Here is a 14,799-nt window from a genome sequence, read left to right on the forward strand (position 1 = left end):
CCGTGCCAAGTGCATAACAAGAGAGCAGTATTTTTCTGAGCACTGTTGCGGTATTGTGGGGATATCAATGGACCTGAGTGTAGCACTCTGTTGTCCTCTAATTGGTTATGACAGAACTGTGTGTGTGTGTGTGTGTGTGTGTGTGTGTGTGTGTGTGTGTGTGTGTGTGTGTGTGTGTGTGTGTGTGTGTGTGTGTGTGTGTATAAAATGAAAGGACAGGATAGGGATTCACAGGCTCTGATCAGAGGGGGCATTGTTGTCCTCATCAGCACACTATTCTTTCTATTTTCTCTCTTCCATGTATTCAGATTTGGATTTCCACACACTTTTCTTCTTTTCAGCATGTGTGTGTCATATGGTTCGAGATATATTGTTCTTATGTGACGTGTTTTCGGCTCACAACGTGAGTGTAAAAGCCCATTACAGTACATTCCATACATTAATAGGATCGGTTGCATCTAAGAGGATCAGAACCTTTGGATCTAGTGTGCTAGTTTATGCTATGGGAATGTGTGTGAGTATACACTCTCTGTAACTCCAGGGCTAGTCCTTTTACAGCAAATATCAAGTTCATCTCCTCTGGGACTCAAACTCTGGTTCTCACGATTATTGCCATCTCCCACACACACACACACACACACACACACACACACACACACACACACACACATACACACACACACACACACACACAACACAGGAAGACACAGACATAGAGGCTAACTGACTGATGAATGCACCCAAGCAGAACTCAACGTGATATACTGTAAACTGCTGTGCATGTGACGTAATCTCTAATGAAATGCAGCTGCACATGATACAGAAAAATAACTACTGAACTAAAACCAATAAAGGAACCTGGACAGAGGAAAGATGGATGGGAAGACAGATGGAGAAGCACTTTACCGCACGAAATACGGTGATTCTGATGGTAAAACTGAAAATGAAATTGTTAATAAGTGCTCTGTTTAGCCTGTTTGGGTTCTTCTTCCATAGTAATAAAAGTTGGAGCTGCAATGATTAGTCAATCGACAAAATAATCGAAGACTATTTTGATAATTGATTAATTGCAAAGTAATTTTGAATGCAGAAATGTTGTTTTTATCCTCTCAAATATGGAGATATGTCCTGCTTTCTGTTCTATGTCATATTAAGTGTGTTGGACTGATAAAACAAGACATTTAAAGACATCTACTTTAGGGCTGCACAATATATAGACTTTTAATTATTCACGTCAACCTGCGCAAAGAAAGAACACATGCAAAAGAGAGCGATATTGCACTCAGGGATTTTATTTAGTTAGTTGAAAAAGTATCAATAGGAACTGCACTTTACATAGTTATTAGTACCTTTTGTGTTCAGTTCAATGTTCAATAAAAGAATGTTGGAAATAATTTCCTTTCATTTTGTTAGTTTCCTCATATCGTGCAGCCATAATCACCTCGGACTTTGAGAAACTGGGATGGACATCATTCTTTTCTGACATTTTTTAGACCAAACTATTAATCGATTAATCTAGAAACTCGTTACTTCTCTCTCTCCGACACACAAACACACACACACACACACACACACACACACACACACACACACACTAATCTATAACATCCCTCTGATTATCCCTGTGCCAGCGCGTCAATGCGCATGGATGAACAGGATGTGGCACACATGAAATAGGCTGCTGCCAGACATTAGCAGTCCAACTTTTTTGAGAAAAAAAAAATGTTTACCTTCCCAATTTTGTCCTCTTAAAGTCCATCTCGTGTGTAGGCTGTGTGCGCGAGCGCGTTGGTGCGCTCTATTTACCAACAGCACAGCCGCGAGCGTCGTCTCCTCCTATGGATCCCCCATTCCGGATGTCCCAACGCCGCGCGCCCGAACATGAACACAGAAGTCCAACATCGACCTGCAGAGTCAACTACACGACAACAACTGCACGACTTTATCTAAAGTGTCGGGACTTCTCCGGGGGTCGAACAACCAGCCATCCCGGCGGGAACACGGAGCTCGTGGAGTGTGAGGGGAAACTGTCCAGAGTTTTGTTCCGAGTCTCAGATGTGTTCGCAGGATGTTCCGCGGGACTGGGTTTGTAACCCCTCCTCTCCCCTCCTCTCCTCTCCTCTCCTCCCCTTTCCCCTATCCAGGCTGATGATAACACAGCAGCAAGCAGCGACAGCTCCCCACAACAACACAACTCTCCCTCCTGCCTCACTTTTCTCTTTTCACGACTGGTGTGACATTTAGATGTTGTTAGAACATAACCTACAGGAACAGACAAAATCAGGGACACAAATGTGAAAGCGAAACCTTACAACATTATTATTGATTGTTTTTGAAAGTTATTCGTGTTGCACGACCTTCAGAGAACATATTTAAACACACACTGGTGGGTAAAAAGCCCCATTTGTCAGCTACAGTCTGGATAGGGGTTTAAAAGTCCAAAGTTCCCCAAACGCACCGCTCACCCCCTCAGAAAACACCATTAATTAATTTAAATTTGTACTTATTCAGTTAACTGTGTTTAGTTATATTTTAATCAGTGCTATACATTTATTAAAATACTGTGCTGAAGTATTATTGTTCTTTACTTGAGTATTTACATTGTATGCTACTCTACTTTTACTCCACCGTATTTCAGAGGGAAATATTGAGCTTTTTACTTCGCTACTTATATGACAGCTTAGTTACTTTTCAGATTAAGACTTTACATAAAGAATATTAAAAGCTTATAAAATACAACACATTTTGAAAGATTAAACTAGAGGTTCCCAACACTCTTGATCATGAGTTGTGATGTGAGTGATTTCCCCTTTAAACCTCTCTGATGATTTCATTGTTTTTAAACTGCCAAAAAATGTAAAAGAAATTCACAAAATACTTTAAATAAAAGTAAAGATTGCAGAAAAGTCCAAAAAGGAATAGACACATTTATAAAAATGATAATTCCCTTTTCATTTTGTAAATGGGGATTGCCTACTCCACACTACCAGGAATAAACAAGTGAAGTCATTTATGTATTTATGTATTGGCCTTAAAGTAGTCATGTAAATATTTTGAGTATAAAGAACATATGAATCAGCCTGTAAAACCCCCTCAATGTGTATGTGTTTTTCTTGTATAGTGTACCCTCTGAGGTTGATAACAAACCCTTATTTCCAGGAAAGTAAAGAGGTCTGATCTGGCAATCTGCACTTTGATATGTGAGTTTTAAAGCAAACAGGAAAAAGAAAACATGGCTACAAGGTAAATGATTCAATGTGTCAAAATGGTCAGTCTCAAGGTAACATGGCTTTAAGGGTTAGGGTGTTTATCAAATGTGTTTATTGGTATTTCATATAATAATATAGTCCGTGTTTGTAGCAGTGTTATGTTCTGAACATAAACTACAGCTCTGCAGTACATGTATCTCCTCATACTAAAAAAAAAGCATGTCGTTCTCTCTCTCTCTCTCAATTTTATTTTACAGATCCAATCATGCTGCCCTTCACACAACATGCACACGCTCAAACCGAATGGAAAATTAAATATTACCCAACAATAACAGTTACCAGAAGAGGCCCTTTGTGGCACTGTGCAGCAGCTGTGTGAGACAGAACACACACAGACATCCAAACAAGTTTCCTCGCTTCAAACAGAAACATGTTACACATTCACCTCCTGGCTGCATTCAGAGATAAGATTCAAAATATCGATGACGGTGGTCAGACGAGCGGTCATATTTGTACAGCGCCTGTAGGCTGTTCCCCACAAACAGTACATACTACTAACAATACAATGTAGTGATTACATTCAAACACTTTTAGAGGATATACACTGACTTCATATAACATAATATTAATGTTTGGAATCCAGTGAGTAACATTAAGTATATGTTCTTTACCATCTTATCATTATCATCATCACCAAAATAAACTTTTTCTAAACCCAGCCTCTGTCTCTCCATCCATGTTGTTTATTTGGACGCTATGTGCCTGTGTAAACCAAAGGCCAGTACACAGTGTGTTGGAGGTCTGCCTGTGCTGACAGACCTCTGGAGGTAAAGCAGACAGTCGGTCCCAGAAAACAGTCAACTGTATCAAAGGGCACAGCCGACACTGAATCACAGCCGTACAGGAGCAAACAAAGAACCGAGCTGCTCTCATTAACGTAACACTGTGGTCATTTTACACATGACTTTTCAAAATAAAGGTATCTGTAACGCTCTTTTTACATTACATTACAGTTCATTTAGCTGACGCTTTTGTCCAAAGCGACGTACAAAAAGTAGGTTTTAGTAGGTCTTTGTTCTACAAAATAGTGCTTTAATAGTCCAGTAATCAGGGGTGGAAGAAGTATTCAGATATTTAACTTAAGTATAAGTAGCAATACTACAGTGTAGAAATACACACCTGCATTCAAAATCTTTCTTAATTAAAAGCACGAAAGCATTAGCCCCAAAATATACTACGAAAGCAAAAGTACTCATTATGCAGAATGGCCTATTTCAGATTCATATGCATTATATTATTGATATTAATGAGTGAAATATTAACGTGTACATCACTTTCATTTTGTAACTGGTAAAGGTGGGGATCATTTTTAATTAGCTACTTTAATCTATAATAATACATTATCATTTATTAGTTGTTTTATATTTTGTATTGATAATCAGAATCTGCAAAGTAACTAGTAACTTAAGTTATCAAATAATTGTACTGGAGTAAAAGTACAATATTTGCCTCCAAAATGCAGCATATAGTATACTTAAGTTATTAAAAAGAAGTAAAGAAGCAAAATAGTGCAATAAATTAGAGCGAGAGACATCATGGTGCAAGTAACATACAGGAAGAAGTAAAATATATACATATAAAATATAATAAATACGATAATTACATTTAAAAAATAAATAATATAAGTACAAAGCGGTTAGGTAGTTTGTAAAAAAATTATAAAAAATGAATGTTGCACACGGCGGTGATGGAATAGTTCAATTAAGTTATCAAATAATTGTAATTGTAATAATTGGAGGGAAAAAAAGTAAAATATTTGCCTCTGAAATGCAATAGAGTAGAAGTATAAAGTTGCATAAAATGGAAATACTTAAGTTAAGTAGAAGTACCTCAAAATTGTACTTAGTAAGGTACTTGAGTAAATATACATTCCACTGCCAATAATACAGGTTTATGTACAATCAAGTTATATCATTTAGAGTAGTCACTACTTTGAAATGTAATAAAGTACTTGTTAATACTTACGAATACTTGATAATAAGGGTTAAACTGAGACAAGGATTAGTTTTAGATCACTGCTGTTGAGGACAACAGAGGCATTCATAAGGATAAAAGTTAATCACGGTGGATTTATTTCTTCTCCCGCAGCAGCTGAGCTTTTGTGGTTTTCTCACCTTTTTTCTCGAATCTTTTTCTTGATTTCTTTCTTTTTTTATATACTTGTGCCAACTAGCTGATAGTGTTACTACTTTACATACATCTGTCTTTTGTTCTGTGAGATCCTCACACAGGATGAGCTGCAGAGCTGCAGAGCTGTCCCTGGCTTTATGCTGTTATATATTGAATGTTTTGTATCGCTTGCACACAATCACACTCTGACATGCTCAGACTTACACCTGAAACTGCACGCAGAGAGAAACCGTGACTCACATCCCAAATCACACTGTTGGCACATCCGATCACTAACTGTTTCCTTCTCACCTCAACGCCTCAGACGTTGCTGCTCCTGCCACCACAGTGATTATTGTACGTTAAGTTTTGTTACTCACTTTAAAGACAGTGCACACGAAAAAAGACAGACCATCCAGAAAATAATCAATATGGAGTTCACAAAAGCTGAAAGAAATGCTTAAAAGTATTTGAATGATCAAACTTAATTTGTTAACGTTTAGTTAGAATGGGTTCAAACCTGTTTTATGCAACTGGTAGATAAAATATGATGCACTGCCAATACCTGCATATATATGAACATTCACTAATAGAGACATATACACATATTAATATCTTTTTTCACATATTTTAAAAACTCTATGTGCTCATATGTGAAATATGTGAAATATGAGCACGAATATTTTTTTTGTCCAAATAATATCAGATTAATGTAGACACACATGTATTGTTTAATATACAGCCCTATATTGTCCATAAATACATATACATTTGATATATGGGATTTTAATGTGTTTACACCTAAGATGAAAATGTGCATTACCTTATATAGGTTTGTACAACATGTGTTTTGATAGTAGCCCACATAAATAATGTAATTATATGCAATTTTCACTGATTTTTCTGCGAAATAAAATTGACCTATAATTATGTCATACCTTATTTCCCCTAAGATATATATTCTATTATGTAATGGGAAAGAAAACATGTAGGCAGATATGGCATATCATACAGCCTAAATAAAATACAAAGAAGAGAGAATTCATGCATGCACAATTACAATATATATATTTTAATATGTGACCTGTGTACATATTTGAATGCTTTATTCACAAAGAATTGGAAATATGACACAGTCAATAAAACAAATCATGTATTACAAGTATTACAGTTCTGTCAATTCACAAAAAGTACCAAGTTGAACTGTACAGTGATTAATATGGAATGTTTGATCAAATATGGACATATTTAAATGTTTTAAGAAAGATAAGAAAGTGGAGATATTTGAAAAAAGATGGAGAGGAGTTAGACCATTTTCACAAATTGTGTGGTACAAACTAGATAAACACTAATATTCAATTTCGGAGTTAAGAGGAGAAAGGAACTAGCATGCATTATTAATGATATATAAATATAATACTATTTAATATATCAGTCAGGGTATATGTATCTTGCCTATTCATTGCATATGTTGTTCGCACATATTTACGGTGGGCGGCGCTGTTACATCAAATCATGAAGAGTTTCTGTACAATAGTGTTTCCAGCAGAGCTGTGTTTTCTCCTGCTGTCTGATGGAGATATCAGACAACACTATTCACATTCACAGTCATAGTGTATATGAATACATGTATTATCATCTGGACTCTGCATCTGACAAAACTGTCCTGGCTCTTTAAAGGTACTGCACGCTGCGTCTTCGGAGCATGCGCAGTAAAGGGAGCAACAGCCCCTGTGAAAAACAACAACAATCACTACAGCGGGGCCAGAAGAAAGAGATGGCTCCTTGAAGCTCTACACGTCTGGCCCTTATTATAGTACTAATCCCAGCTCAACTGCTACTATTTCTACCGGAGCTGTATATGTCGATGGTGCCGAGTCCATGAACTTGGCCAGTCAAAGCGGGGATGCTGGCGGAAGCCAGCTTCTCTTCGCCAACTTCAACCAGGACAACACGTAAGGCAGGGCCGGGGAGAGAGTGTCTGGGGATCCGATGGCCTGTGCTGTCAAGCTAGCTGACGTTAGCTAGCTCACTCTGGACTTGTCTGGGCGCCTCACGGGGTGACAGGGCAAGATGTGAAATAGTCTGGGTGTGATTTCTCAGTTTAAATAACTACCAATACACGCTGATTCTAGCTAGCTAAGTAAACTGTCCAGTGGACGCTAGCTTACGTGCTATTTCACCCGTCAATGGCATAGCTTTCTAGCTAACATGATGCTGTGTAGTCCGAGGCTAACTTTAGCAACAAAACACATGTAGGTTAGGTGTCATGTAACTTCTTGGGATGCTGTGGGGACGATTGTTATGATTAATTTACATAATTGTAGAATATAGACATAGCTGAAGTCTATGTGTGTTTTGTATGTTTTGGGCGTTGAGTTATTTTTAGGACTGGCGCTACAGTTAGCGACTTTTAGATAATGCTGTAACAGTCACACACTGGGTCACTTTATTTCTTATAGACAGACTTCAATAAGACGTTTTGCTAGATATGCTGCTGTAGTGCACGGATGCGTAGTCTGTTAATGTGCTGGTGACTGCTGCAGACCACAGAAGCCTGGTCTTCTATTGCAAAACAGATCCAGTCCTGTGACCACTGTCACAATCTGACCAATAGCTTGCATACAGTGACCACAGGCTGATCCCTTCAGTGTCCACTTTGAAATGATAGTAATAACGACATTGGAGTCTATAAATATCCAGTGTGTATGGGTGTAATAGCTTACTGTTGCAATGCTCGTTCAATGCTGTTGTTGTGTCCATGTCTGTTATTGTTGTAGGTCCTTAGCTGTTGGCACCAAATCAGGATACAAGTTTTTCTCCCTGTCCTCTGTGGACAAATTGGAGCAGATATATGAATGTAGTAAGTATTTTCTCCACTTTGTTTTTACTTGTTCTCAGTCAGGGAGTAAAACATCCTCGTATAATATACAATGGGTTTAAAGTATCACTTTTGTGTTATATTATTCCTCAGTCACATGTTTTAGTTAGTGTGTTTAATGCATGCTGTCTATATACAATCACTGCACATTTAGAATGTTGCGTTTACTTTAAATATTAATGCATTGTGTCTAAACTTCCTGCACCCTCATACAATTACATCAAGCTTTCGCCTCATTGTTGGATTTACATAATGTATAGTATGATCTCTGCAACAGTCTTATTTTGCATGTGAACTTCCCATATAAATTGAGCTAACCTGCACCTTTTTGATAATCCTGTTCAATTTGAATAGCCAATGCAAAGCAGGTAGTAGGACACTCAAGTTGTGTAGGTAGTCTGAGGAAGACATAAGGCCAGTAAGTGCTATCATCTATTATACATGATCCCAGCTACAGCTCGATATATTTACAGAACATGCATAGTGTGAACAAAGTTCTGACGGTGTGTTCAGGAACAAACGAAACCTCTGTGAATCAGCTTACTGCCCAAATGTTGATGCTTTAATTTGCAACATTTTACTCCCTTAAAAATGTTTGGGGTCCCACAGAGGCAGCTAATAAAAGATAAGTGAGCATTGTGAAGTGACGAGTTGTGTGTCTGTGTGTGCCCCTGCAGCGGACACTGAGGATGTGTGTATCGTGGAGCGCCTGTTCTCCAGCAGCCTGGTGGCCATCGTCAGCCTCAAGGCCCCCAGGAAGCTCAAAGTCTGTCACTTCAAGAAGGGAACCGAAATCTGCAACTACTCCTATTCCAACACCATACTGGCCGTCAAACTCAACAGACAGGTAGGAAGAGGAGGGCAGCGAAGTACCTGTCTGTCAGGCATTCACATATTCATCAAACAGTAGACGTATTTATCTTGTGCATATGTCATAGTTAGTGTTCGCCTCTGACAGTGATGTTGTTGATGTTTTGTGGAACCTCTGCAGAGGCTGATAGTTTGTCTGGAGGAGTCACTGTACATTCACAACATTCGAGACATGAAAGTGCTGCACACTATCAGAGAAACTCCACCCAACCCTTCAGGTGAGTGTGAAGAAAGACGAGCAACGTAGTGTATGTGTGTAGTAGCTGTAGTACGCGGTAGGGGTATGAATGTTTCTCTGCGCTAATCCAGGCGGTGTGGCAGATTATGGCATGAAAGCAGTAAACAGTAAAGTGAGTGTGTACAAGATTATTGAGTTGTTATATTTGAAAAGGTTTTATCAACTGATTGCAATATTGCAAACACACAAAGACAAAAGCTAACATTTATTCATGCTAAACACACTCAAATAAACACGTTTAACTTAAAAGTTTTCAAGTTTTCACTCGAGTAACCAGTTCAAGTTATACAGAAAATAAAAATGATGCTCGTTACATAAATAGAATTGCTCGGCTGCGGCGAGCTGCGTCTTTATTTCTCAGAAACTTGCCAATTTAAAAAATAAATGATACACAAAATAAATCAGTAAAACTGTTATTTTGTGTGTTCTCCTCAACAAATCACACAATATTGCTGGACACAACTTTGACTTTGTGTGTAAGATTACTGTCCAACCGTAGCAACATCTAGGTTCTTATGTAGAACAATAGAGTTTTAAAAAATGGATTTTTGGAAGTTTCAGAATCTTCGATAAGAACCTCGATTACATTATTTCCCCCGCTCATAGTGCGCTGTATATGATGGTAAAATAGGGTGAAAAAACATGAACAATACTGGGGTAGAGAGTTTTTCCTTTTCAGTTGATTATGTGCTCAAACTGATACCGGGGACTTTCATCAGGGTTTTGGTTTCTCTTTCGCTTCTATAGGATTATTCTGTGTTCCTGATTGACTCCATTTTGTTTGCTGTTGCCCTCAAGGCTGAAAACTGTCACTGCGTTCTGAGATACTTCTGTGATATTTGTTTTTATTGTTTTACACCCACTGAACAAAACCCCCACTCCATGGTCAGAACTCCTCTAAACATTTAGATGATTCTCACTACGTACTTCAGTCATTCTGTCAGTTTCACTTATTGTCAAGTTCAGATAAACGGGTTTCTCCTGGAATCTTATTTCCTTTGTTAGTTAGTTTTGTATTTGTGCTCATATTTCTCCAGGATTGTGCGCCCTCTCCATCAGCAATGATAACTGTTATCTGGCCTACCCAGGCAGTGCTACGATAGGAGAAGTTCAAGTGTTTGACACGGTCAACCTGGTAGGTGAACACCAACACTTTTAAAGCTCATTCTTTAATAAAGTTTTTATATTTTATCTTTCTTTTCTCCTCAGTTTGTATTCCCCCCCCTTAGCATTTTTCTATCATACATAACATGTCATGACACGCAGGTTTCATGTACAGCGGAGGTTTCTGCTGCGTATTAAATTGTATATAAATAACCAGTACATTGTACAGTGAGTCCCTGTCCTCACTGTTGTGCGAGCCAGTGTTTCCTGTCATCAGTCACAGCCGACACGGTTTTTATTCCTTCAGTAGCTCATCTCTAACTAGTGTCTGTATGTGTTTTCCAGCGAGCGGCTAATATGATTCCAGCCCACGACAGCCCATTAGCGGCTCTGGCTTTCGATGCCAGTGGAACCAAACTGGCCACAGCCTCAGAGAAGGTAACACAGTTACTGTACTAAAGTACATTGGTCAGATGTCTACGCGGCTTATTTGTGTGGGTTTTTGTTTTCCGCCCGAACAAATACGGATCACTGTTGTTGCTTCGCCTCCAAGCGTTGTCATCCTCTGTGTGTCTTTTGTCTTTGTCACTTCCTCCCAGGGCACAGTCATTCGTGTCTTCTCAATCCCTGAGGGACAGAAGCTCTTTGAGTTTCGAAGAGGAGTGAAGAGGTACATGATTGATGGAATTGAGTGTAGAAATGAAAGCTGTTTTACTGTGATGCATGATCTTTAGGGCTGTACCGAATAGTTTGGAGCTTCATTCTAATTCTAAATCAACATTTGAGTGCTGCACACCTTTTCTTTCTATTCATTCTGTTTGAACCTGGTATTTGTGCACAGTTTTAGATAAAGCTTACGCTACACTAGTATTTGTAGAATAAGATTCCAGTGGTGGCTGCAGAGCGTTGTAAAGTCAAAAGATTAAGTTTTATTGAAAAACAATAAATGCAATATTTTTAACCTAACGACATATTCTGCTTCAATCCTAAATTTCCCTCAGGATCAAAAAAGTATCTATATTTTCACTATTTAGCCTTTCAAAAAACAACATTTTCACTGCGCTTGCACACAAAGGGAGGCATGCACTTACGAGTTATAATCATTAAAGAAAGTTGATTTAATAAAAAGGACTAACTCCTTTTTACTTCTGTTAATTATTTTTATTCAAATTGTGGATATTGTTTGAGGATTTCTTTTTTCTTTGAGTAATGACATTCGGTAGAGCCCTATTCATTTGGTATCTGTGTTTGTGCGTGTGCTCGTGCTCGTGAGAACTCTATATTTGTGTTCACCTGCTACATGTGTGTTTCTTATCTTAGGTGTGTGAGCATCTGCTCGCTGGCGTTCAGCATGGAAGGCCTGTACCTGTCGGCCTCCAGCAACACAGAGACGGTCCACATCTTCAAATTAGAGACGCAGAAGGAGAAGTATGTGTACGTACTTTTCTACGTCCTATTACGTCTGATGTTAAAAAGCTTCTGGGAGCTTCCTGCCCATGTACCTGTTCCTCAGAGAAACAGAGGCTTCTTACATGCTTCGTGTGTATGTGTTTGTGTGTGTAGGCCAGCGGAGGAGCCCACCACATGGGGAGGGTACCTGGGCAAGGTCCTGATGGCGTCCACCACCTACTTGCCTTCTCAGGTTACGGAAATGTTCACCCAGGGGCGAGCCTTCGCCACCGTACGTCTGCCCTTCTGCGGACATAAGAACATCTGCGCCTTAGCTGTGTGAGTATACACACATCTATATGCAAGCGTATATGAATGTACACATATAGCACTGTTTGTGTTGCTGCTCTTATGGCCAGATTTGCATACATATTTATTTTCTGCCTTTGATTCCATCTTCATTTATTATTCAAAATAAGAACATCATGGTCATCTATGGCTTGTTTTTAATGACTTGGACGCTGTGATCATTGCAGTTGATGATGTTTACTAATGCAGTGTCGTCTATAAAATATGAATCTCTAATCCTCCTGCTGCCCTGGAGTTTATCTGAGAAGATGTTACCCAACACAGTTTAGAACACCACGTTCTTAATGAAGTGCTGCAGATCATTACTTCAAACCAGGAGAACTTTGATCTAAACACAGATTCAGCAGTTGCACAACAACAACAACAACAACAACAACAACAACAACAACAACAACAACAACAACATGTAATCCATGGTAGCTAAAGGCACTTCATCATTAAATGTTTTTATTGTTTTGAATCAGGATCCAGAAGATTCCCAGGTTGTTGGTGGCTGCGGCTGATGGTTACCTGTATCTGTACAACCTGGATCCACAAGAGGGAGGGGAATGCACACTTATGAAGCAGCACAGGTAACACACACACACACACACACAGAGCAAACATGGCAGATGTATTTTGCCTGTAGTTTGAGCGTTGTACTGAGAGTCTCTGTTACTGAATCCCCTCAGGTTAGACGGCAGTGCTGAGCCTGGCAATGAGATCCTTGAGCAGTCACATGACCGCCCACTTGTGGCCCAGAACTACAGTGCCGCCGTCACTAAAGGTATGTCACACAAATGTTCCCGACTAACACAGGAAGTGATCGGAGGGGTGTGGTTTATTTTCAGAGGAATTATAATATATATTTATTTCTTCAGAACATTTGACTTTGTTACAGAATGTAAGTCATGTAAAGAAAACAAGTAAAAAGTCCTTGAAATTCAAATGACCCACATAACGCTGTCTTATCATACGAGTGACCAATCAGCTTGATCAACCTTGAAATCGAGAAGTGCTTGAAAAAATGACTACAACACTGGTCCAAGTTGTTACTTTCAATATTTGACCTTTTGATCTCTTGTTTCCTAGGTTACTGTGAAGAGCAGGGCGCCGTGGGAGGAGCGGGACTAGAAGACGACCTCAATGACTTGCGCTTAGATGAGGAGAACGAGCAACCGCCGCTCATCCTTGAAACTGACTGACTGGCTTAACGGACGGCTGTACCCACCAAACAGAGGGCTCCTCTGGTGCTGCTATGAACATGTGACATAAGGGGGGGGGGGCAGGGTCAGAGACGGGGGTGTTTTTAAACGCTCAAAGTGTTCAAGAGCTCTTCTGTCAGTCTATCTGTGCGTTTGTCTGTTCACAAACATGTCCATCTTTTCCTCCCTCCTTCGCTCCCTTTTCCCTCAGTTTGCCTGCGCAGGCCAAACTGACGCTTTGCATGTACATGTGCCAACTGCTAAAAAAGAAAACATGCTCCAATGTGAAATCGAGTATATGTGAGTGTGTGTGTGTTGGACGTTTGGTCAAAAAAAAAAAATGTAGCCTGTGTCTCCGCTTAAAGACACACAGACGCAAGCACTGTGTAAAATGAAAGTGATTGTGTAAGTGCCTCTCTGCCCCAATGTCATGGTTTCTTCTGTTTGAGAGGGGGAATCTCTTTGCATTGGCCTAATAAAATCTATTTTCATTTGTCGGATCTTAATAGAGGGTGTGTGTGTACTATCTTTACTGACCCTTTCCTCTCTCACACACTGTCCTGCAAGGAGTGTGGCAGTGCTCATCTGGCTCAAGTTTACCCTCCAAAGAATGATTTTAGAAGTCTTTGGCATGAGGCAGAGGTGTTTGCGAATAAGTGTGGCTGTGTGCTTGTGCTGAGACTTCATTTTTGTGTGTGTGTGTGTGTTGGGCATGTACATTAGCAAAACACTGAGTAATTAGCCTCCACTTGTCCATCTCCCGCTCACTTACCTCATCCAAACAGGCTCAGTGGACCTTCTTGCCCCACCCCCCCCCCAGGCCTGCAGTCATTGGTTGATTTTAAACTCTGATATTAATGATCTTTTTTTAAATCTACATAACCAATGATGTGTCATGCGTAAGAAAACATGCATGGTGTTTTGACGTGGTACTTTGTCCATACATCAGAGACATTATTTGGGTGGTTAAAGGCAGGAAGCTTCAATGGCAGCCTCCTCGTACGCCTCACTCTGCTGCATCTGTACTCTGTACATTACTAGATGTGGCAGGATATCACTGTACCATATGGTCAGGTTATGACCAGGCTTCAAGATCGTACACTCTGGGATAGCGAGTGTTTGGCCATCGAGAACTGTGTGAATTATAATTTGATTGATCTGGAGCTCAGGCTGAGCCTCATCAGATGGTCCAGGATGCTGCATGATTCCCATTAATACGTCTGAAGCCGCTAAACGAGGAACAGCCATGGGATTGTCAGGCATTTTCTAATGATTTTGTACAAAATGTGAAGCGTTCATCTGAAACTAAAATGAAAATAAATTCCATGTTGATGTATGAGACGGGTGCCTTTTGTTCTTGTTGCAATGTGGTAACGTGCTTATTTA

General features: G+C 39.6%; 2 protein-coding genes across 4 annotated transcripts in view; one reads left to right on the top strand and one right to left on the bottom strand.

The window, feature by feature from the left end:
• Window positions 1-2,114, bottom strand: part of mmd2a (monocyte to macrophage differentiation-associated 2a) — an 11,315-nt gene extending 9,201 nt beyond the window's left edge. Inside the window, exon 1 of one of the 2 annotated variants that reach the window (XM_029438536.1) lies at window positions 1,731-2,114. In XM_029438536.1, the coding sequence (XP_029294396.1) occupies window positions 1,731-1,759 (29 nt within the window). In that variant the 5' untranslated portion in view covers window positions 1,760-2,114. The remainder of the gene's footprint in view (window positions 1-1,730) is intronic. The other variant, XM_029438537.1, reaches the window with a different exon arrangement.
• A 4,966-nt stretch (window positions 2,115-7,080) lies between these two features.
• wipi2 (WD repeat domain, phosphoinositide interacting 2) lies at window positions 7,081-14,752 on the top strand. 2 transcript variants are annotated; one of them, XM_029438518.1, is made up of 12 exons: window positions 7,081-7,333; window positions 8,159-8,241; window positions 8,937-9,106; window positions 9,251-9,347; window positions 10,405-10,502; window positions 10,817-10,909; window positions 11,071-11,141; window positions 11,792-11,905; window positions 12,035-12,199; window positions 12,694-12,801; window positions 12,901-12,995; window positions 13,301-14,752. In XM_029438518.1, exons 1-12 carry the CDS (start codon window positions 7,260-7,262, stop codon window positions 13,411-13,413), a joined length of 1,281 nt encoding a protein of 426 aa, XP_029294378.1. In that variant the 5' UTR covers window positions 7,081-7,259; the 3' UTR covers window positions 13,414-14,752. The 2 variants fall into 2 exon arrangements, with proteins under 2 accessions (XP_029294378.1, XP_029294379.1); XM_029438519.1 differs by having other exon boundaries at window positions 11,792-11,899.
• The last annotated feature ends 47 nt before the right edge of the window (window positions 14,753-14,799 follow it).

The sequence above is a fragment of the Cottoperca gobio genome, chromosome 8, assembly GCF_900634415.1.
Source record: "Cottoperca gobio chromosome 8, fCotGob3.1, whole genome shotgun sequence".
Classification (NCBI taxonomy): domain Eukaryota; kingdom Metazoa; phylum Chordata; class Actinopteri; order Perciformes; family Bovichtidae; genus Cottoperca; species Cottoperca gobio.